The 7,037-nt window shown below is 46.5% G+C and overlaps 2 protein-coding genes across 2 annotated transcripts; one reads left to right on the plus strand and one right to left on the minus strand.

Moving 5' to 3' along the window:
* Positions 1-97: 97 nt before the first annotated feature.
* C1QBP (complement C1q binding protein) lies at positions 98-3,866 on the plus strand (the record flags this gene model as incomplete). The annotated part of the gene is made up of 5 exons (XM_010175175.1): positions 98-248; positions 776-863; positions 1,869-1,964; positions 2,547-2,669; positions 3,455-3,866. Coding segments are annotated over 5 exons (608 nt in total), but the record flags the coding sequence as incomplete, so codon positions are not given.
* A 746-nt stretch (positions 3,867-4,612) lies between these two features.
* RPAIN (RPA interacting protein) lies at positions 4,613-7,033 on the minus strand (the record flags this gene model as incomplete). The annotated part of the gene is made up of 6 exons (XM_010175176.1): positions 4,613-4,642; positions 5,205-5,339; positions 5,457-5,520; positions 5,728-5,842; positions 6,367-6,430; positions 6,956-7,033. Coding segments are annotated over 6 exons (486 nt in total), but the record flags the coding sequence as incomplete, so codon positions are not given.
* Positions 7,034-7,037: the final 4 nt, after the last annotated feature.

Genomic DNA, 7,037 nt, shown 5'->3' on the forward strand with positions numbered 1-7,037 from the left:
AGGGCCGTTCCCGCCGTTGAGGGCAGCACGTGGCGGTGGGGAGGAAGATGGAGGATGAGGAGGAGGAAGGGGTTTCCCTCACATCTTTCCCCTTCAGGTGACAAAGCCTTCGCGCAGTTCCTGACGGATGAGATCAAAGAGGAGAAGAAGATCCAGAAGCACAAATCTCTGCCCAAGGTCTCCGGGGGGTGGGAGCTAGAGGTCCACGGCACAGAGGCCAAGCTGGTGCGGAAGATTGCCGGGGAGAAGTAAGTGTGGTGTGGAGCGAAGGGCTCCTCGGGCCAGCCCTGAGGGCTGCTCGACAGCCATAACCAGGTTTCTCCCTCAGCTCTTGCTGCTTTCCCTGCTCTCTGTCCGGTCTGTGCAAACCACAGGCTGCAGAGACTCTTTATTTTACCACCTTGGCTCAAAGACTAGGTGATCTTTCCAGGTCCCTTCCACTCCCTAACATTCTGTGATTCTGTGTGTGTGAAAGACACTTGGATACATTATTTTTTTTACATGCACTTGCTACTGTATAGCATGTTACAGAGTTTCCAGCAGTCTTCCTGTGTTAAAAATAACAACTCAGTCCAGTAAAACTTGAAAAACACTCGTTCATGAGAACGACTGGAGGAAGCTGGCTTCATTCTGGCATGTGTTTTAAACAGCAATACCTGCTCTTGTTCACGGTGTGTGAATTCAACACCATCCTCACAACAGAAGCTGCAAACAAGACGTTTTGGTGGGTGTTTTTTGAGTGTGTTCAAAGTAACTGCTTCTGTTTCTTTTGAAGGATAACGGTCACATTCAACATCAATAACAGCATCCCGCCCTCAGCTGATGAAGAAACACAAGAAGAGCAGAAACCTGATGAGCAGGAGGTAAGTTTAGTCTTGATGTGTGCTTCAGTGATGGGTAGACAGAGGGAAGTTAGAACTTTGCCCTTAAGTGTTAAGGGGTTTTCCTCTCTCACTTGATATTTAGGAGCATTAAGTCACAAAATGCAGATTTTTCTGGGTTGGCTGTCACTTGGCTGTGACCCTCATCTCTGCAGCAGAAAGGCAGAGCAGGGGGAGAGGGCTCTGTGAGGAGAAATGAGTAGAGCTTGGGTATCTCATGCCTTTGCAACTCCCTGCAGTAAATACTGCCTCTTGCACTTGGTGTAACTTACAGTGCTGGAAGGCACCGTGAAGGGAATACAAAGCTGTTCGCATGACTTCTCTTGTGTGGTTTTGTTGGTCAAAAGTGTCTTGCTCCTGTTTAATAAGACTTAATAAAAATACTGGTAAAACCACAAATGAGCAATATCATTTGAGGCAGGTGGCTTCACCTGCAGTGATGGTGACGTTGTCGAGTCGGGAATGCAGCTGGGTTGTAGCAGTTAACTGGCACTTTCTGCAGGGTGCTGTTTATTCCAGCACATTGTACTCAGCTGGCTGGGACAATACTGGGGATGTTTGTACGTTCCTTCCCTTCCCAGGTGTCCCTGTGTCTGCTGAGAAGCGCAGTGCTGGTCCACGCTCATGGGTGTGTGTTCAGCAGCCTCTCTGCCCTGCCAAGTTTCCTCCGTGAAGGAGGGCAGGCACAAGCAGCTCCTGCTGTCAGAACAATCCAAGTCTGTTCCTGGCTCCTTTTGCTTTGGAGAGACCCATCCAGGCTCGCTGGGTTGTCAGGGGGTGGCAGATGCTCCCAGCTGCCATTTTCCCTGTGTGACCAGCCTCAGAGGAAGGGCTGAAGGGCCCTTGGCGAGGCTGGAGGAGGTTTGGGTTGCTCTGGCCAGGTCAGAAACTCCAGAAGGGTGACAGGGAACAGTGTGCTGGGCTGTACTGTCGTCACTTTGGCTCCTGTTCAGATTCTGATGCTGATGCAACTCTTCTCTTATTTAGCCTGATCTTACATCAACTCCCAACTTTGTTGTGGAAGTCATAAAAGACGATACCAAACAGACCCTTGTCCTTGACTGCCATTATCCCGAAGACGAGGTGGGTGTCAGACTGGTCGCGTGTCAGCCGTAGCCAGGTCTGGGCTGTGACTTGAGAGGGGTAAACAAGAATGGCCAAAATGAGATTTCATACAGCGTGTCAGTAACTTGCAAATCTTACTGTTGTGAGGTGGCACAAATAGAAGTAGGGATTTAAAAAAAAAAGGGGGGGGGGAAAAGAGGGGGATAAAATTTAGAGTTTTGCTTCAGACTGATCTTTGTGGTATATTTTGTAAACCTTTACAGAAGGTTTATGCAGCCAGTCTTGGCTGACAAAGGTTAGACAGGCTTGAGAAGACAGATTCAGAACAAGGCAGAAGAGGTTTTTAAGTCTCTCAAAAAATTAGTCTGCTGACTTAAATCAGGTCGCTGCTGGTACTCTGACCTCTTAGGGGGTTTCCCGTGTTCTCATGCATGTCTGTGCTTCTCTCACAGGCACGTGTTAAGAGGTGAGAGGCATGGCTTTAGAACTGGTTGTGGAGTTTTGCCTGCTGTGTAATGTTCCTGTCTCCAGGATGAGATGGCTGAAGGGGCCCTGTAGTTAGAGCTCATTGTATGTCTCTCTTCTCATCTCCCGTTTCAGGTTGGACATGAAGGAGAGGAAGAAAGTGATATTTTCACAATTCGGGAGGTCAGTTTTCAGCCCACTGGAGAATCTGACTGGAAGGACACCAACTACACCCTCAATACGGATTCCCTGGACTGGGTAAGTGCTGCTGACACGACCGGAGGCTGCCGAGGGCACTTCAGTGGATCTCACCTGCCTGTCTGTTTGCTATACGACATCCCACAGTTTTCCACCCCCGCCCTCTGACTTGAGACAGAAAATTAATTAAAAGATCTGTACGATTTGTGATTTATTCAACAGAAGTCCAGAATTAATCATTTGCTCAGTAACATTGGTCTGTTTAAAAAAAAAATCAATCAAAACACCAAGAAATGCATGACAGGTATTAGCGTTACTGCACTGAGCAGTAATAATGAGTCTGTTCTCCTGAGGAGCAAGGAGGGAACCCACAAGCATTAAGAGATGCTGGAGTTTCAACAGTTAAGTAGGATTAAAAAGAAGAGGAAAAAAAAGAGTTGACGATTGTGAAAGATTTAGTCTCTCCAACAAATATTTACGTCAGATCCCACCTTTTCCAGACACTGTTAAAACAACTTGCCCCAAGGCCGCAGCGCTGTATGGGGGGGACAGGCAGAGCTTGGTGTGTGTAACCTGTCACAAACTTTATCTGCTGCCTCCTACAGTCAGTTGATCATCTCCAGAGTGCAGCTCGATTGTAACATTGGGTTTGGGTTTATATGACCTGTTCCACGGGCTCTTCCCTCTGACTTATACACCCAAGGTGGGGTGGGGAGCTGCCTGGTCCCCTGCAGGAGCCAGGTCTGATCTTTCTGGGAGAAAAAAACACCAGCTGCTATGTGACATGTGAAAAGCAACCCCTACCCCAGTGTGCTCTGCTAAAACTTCCTGTTCATTGCTTGCAGGCTCTGTACGATCACTTAATGGATTTCCTGGCTGATCGGGGAGTGGACAACACGTTTGCTGATGAGTTAATAGAGCTCAGCACCGCACTGGAGCACCAGGAGTACATTAAATTCCTTGAAGACCTTAAAAGCTTTGTCAAATGTCAGTAGGTTAGGCTAGGAAACCTAATCTTCAAGTGTGGGTATTCCACAGCACTGCTCCAGCCAGCAATACCCAAATATATCTTCACGAGGGATACAAAGAGTAAGTTTGAATTTGGAGAATCAGGATTCTTGCTTGTATTTGGGTATTTGTATTTATGTTGCAGCCCAGATCAAGTTCTGTAAGATTATGGGCTGGAATTGCCTCACCCTACTTGGTGGTTTTTGTACAATTAAGAATGAATGTGAAGAATAAAATCTGTTCAACATATCACTGAAAACTGATAGTTTCTCTTCTTCCTGCTGTACCATTACTGGCTAAAGAGCTGCTCTAAAAACAATACAGGTGTTTGTGCCTGAGCTGGTGTTAGAGCTGTTGCTGCAGCGATGGTGTGTGCTGGCCTGGAGTTTTCTCCCTGGAGAGCTATTCTGACTCTGCCAGAGTTGTGGCTGTAGGAGGAAGCTTGCTGGCCAAGCAGCGCTAATTATGAATGTGAATCTCACTCAAGGAGTGAGTGTTAGTGAATAGAATTCAGGGTCTTAAACATGGTGTTTGAGGAACTGTTTTAAAAAGGGATGTGCTGCCATAACCTATTATATGTAGCTATTTTAGGAAAAAAAAACTGCAAGCAGGCTGGAGCACTTCAGTTCCAGCAGAATGACTGAAAGGCTGTGGATGCTGATGTCAAAGGCACTGCTGCAGGGCAGCTCCTACTCAAACCCTTGTCTCCACTTGTTCCCTGAAGGCCATAGTAAATTTAAACAGAAACCAAAGCTGATGTGAGCTGTGAGATCACTGATGCATTGTTAAAGACAACATGGAGGCTGAAATAAACTAGGTATATTTATTTCAAAACATATACTGTGCCAGTAAAAGTGCAGGTTAAGGCAGTACTACTGCCTTTTAAAGTATCTTTGACACAGCAGTTACAAGTATATACATAAAAATACTAGCAGCTCTGGGTGGATTTTCAGTCCTGAAGTCCTTCCAGTAAAAAAAGCAGCAGCTGAATCAGCTCACAGGAGAATCGTCCAGGAGTCACAGACCTTTACAAGAGGTAAGTTGAACAGAGAAGCTATAGCAATGTATAAAATGAATTACTCATGTTCAAAACCATTCGAAATGCTCTGCTCCTAACACTGTCCTCACCGTGTAGGTATACACAGTGATTTTATGTGAGCAGCAAAGCTAAGGACGTGTTTCCCTAGCTTGAGCCAAAGGCAGGGTATGTGTTTTCTAAGAGGTATGGGCGAGCCTTCTGAGGAGGCTTAAACTGAAGTAATTTTTAAAACTTTTTCTTCATGAACCACTTACCTGAACAGCTGCTCCACATAAGACTTAAGTTGTTGGCTAAGGTGTGAGAAAGGTAAGGCACTAAATCTGACAGGTCCTTAAAAGATTCCCTCATCCAGCAGTTAAGGCAAGTTGTGTAATTTGGCTCTTTCTTTTACAGTTACTGGTGGCCAAAAGTAAAACCATTTCCAAAGACATTTGTGGGAAAACAGCAACACAAACGGCTGGGATCAATGGAGTTGTGGTTTCTGCCCACGTAATTGAGAAGTGGATCCCAGCAGAGATCCTTCCCACGAACTTGATGTGTGGACTCACCGGGCAGCTCATGAGAAGACTGGCTTCCTCCTCCATTCCACTGGTAACTGTGAACTCTGGGTTGTGAAAGCACCTGTGACTGTGCTCTGTTACAGTGTTTTCTAGAAGTGACCGTAGCTTCTCTTCTGTCATACCCTGAGAAAAATTGGGTTAAAAGAAATCTTACACTTTCAGTGCTGCCTGTAGCTTAAAACTGCCTCTTTGCAGCAGACTTGGGCAGTCACAGCTGACGCACCACTCGGTGCAGCTTACCCGCGTGCTGATGTGTAATCCACACTGGCAAAAAACAAAGTGATTCCTCACAGTCAGGTTATTCCTAGAAAGAGCAGCAGCACAACAACCAGAACAAAGGCAGATTTTAGCAAAAAAACCCTCTTAGATTTAGGAGATCATTGCTCAGGTTTTTAAATTTTGTTGAAATTACCAGTAACAGCTGCCTCTTTAGCCACTACTTTTGCCTGTTTAAGCCCAAACTGCTGTAAAAGACTGGAGAACCTCATACCAATGCCAAGGGCTTTCTTACTTTCTACACACTGGGCAGATGGTCTTGTCACTGGCATCCAAGCCATCAAGCATCGCGTTGAGACATTCTTCATCAAACTGCAGACTTCGCTTGTACTCCTCTATAACCGACTGTTCTGCAATAACACCGCAAAATACCCTCAGGCATCTGTTACAAACTGGAGACAAGGCAGCACACGTGAAGCTGTGGGGCAGACAGAGGCTGGGGCAGCCACAAGTTCCTGAACTTTTATTTCTTTCTTTGGATCAGATGTCTACACTTGAGGGAATAATTCTTGTCAGTCCAGTTTTTCCTATGGCTCAGTCTTTAGCTGGTCTCAAGTGGGTGACTTTGAACTTTCCAGCAACAATCTGGGACCATTTAGAATTGATTTATACAGGTTCCTACAGCTCCCAAACACCTCAGTGCTGTTTCTCCAGTCTCCTCTTTTATTAGCTTGTCACAGATCTTAAAATACCACTTGAAATTGTCAAAAAGGGTCTCTCTCTCATTAAAAAGGCTACAGAGATTTCTAAGGAGGCTTTTCTGTATCACATGGTCCACAAAAACCGAGGAGCACAGCCCCAGCTAGTCTAGATTACTACCAAGTCAGGACTGTTACAAATCAAATAGGAGTCAGAACACAGGTAGAGACATTACCTTGCAAGATCAATTCTTGTTGGATCTCTTCCAGTACTGCTAACTCATCGGGGTCCTCTAGCATCTGAAAGGTGCAGCAGTCAGTGATTCTCCCATTCTGGCTACTTTCTGATTTAACTTCCAGCACCTGACTGAGCTGTCACTGCAATGTAAATTCACCACTCATTCTTCTGTCTGGTAAATCTCTGTATTTGTACTATAACCACCTGTGTAAAGCCAGCTGCAGCGGATCAGAACAGCCTGTCCAAGGACTTGCTTGTTAAAACATTAAAGTTTCATTTCTGTTCTCAGGAGTGGTCAGTGACAGACCAGCTCTGAAAACCACAGATGCGGAACCCACCCTCTGCTGTGACTCACACGCAGTTTGTGAAGGATATAAGGAAATTCCCCACTCCTGGGCCCAAAAGCAAGCGCTTTCACAGCACAACATCCTGCACGAGCTGCTGAAGCAGGAAACCCAGAACCTCTTGAGTTTTGCCAACTCCAGCCAGCAACAGGCTGAAGTCAGAGCTGCAGAGCGGGGTGTTTGATGCGCCTGCATCAGACACACAACGTGTGGATGCTGGAGAGCCCCGCAGCCCGCACTCACCTGCTCCCCGAGGGCCGGCAGGCTCTCTGGGGCGGCCCGCAGCGTCTCCCACTCCTGCTCCATCACCTCCTGCACCAGCAGC

The sequence above is a fragment of the Antrostomus carolinensis genome, unplaced genomic scaffold, assembly GCF_000700745.2.
Source record: "Antrostomus carolinensis isolate BGI_N321 unplaced genomic scaffold, ASM70074v2 Scaffold53479, whole genome shotgun sequence".
NCBI classification, from domain to species: domain Eukaryota; kingdom Metazoa; phylum Chordata; class Aves; order Caprimulgiformes; family Caprimulgidae; genus Antrostomus; species Antrostomus carolinensis.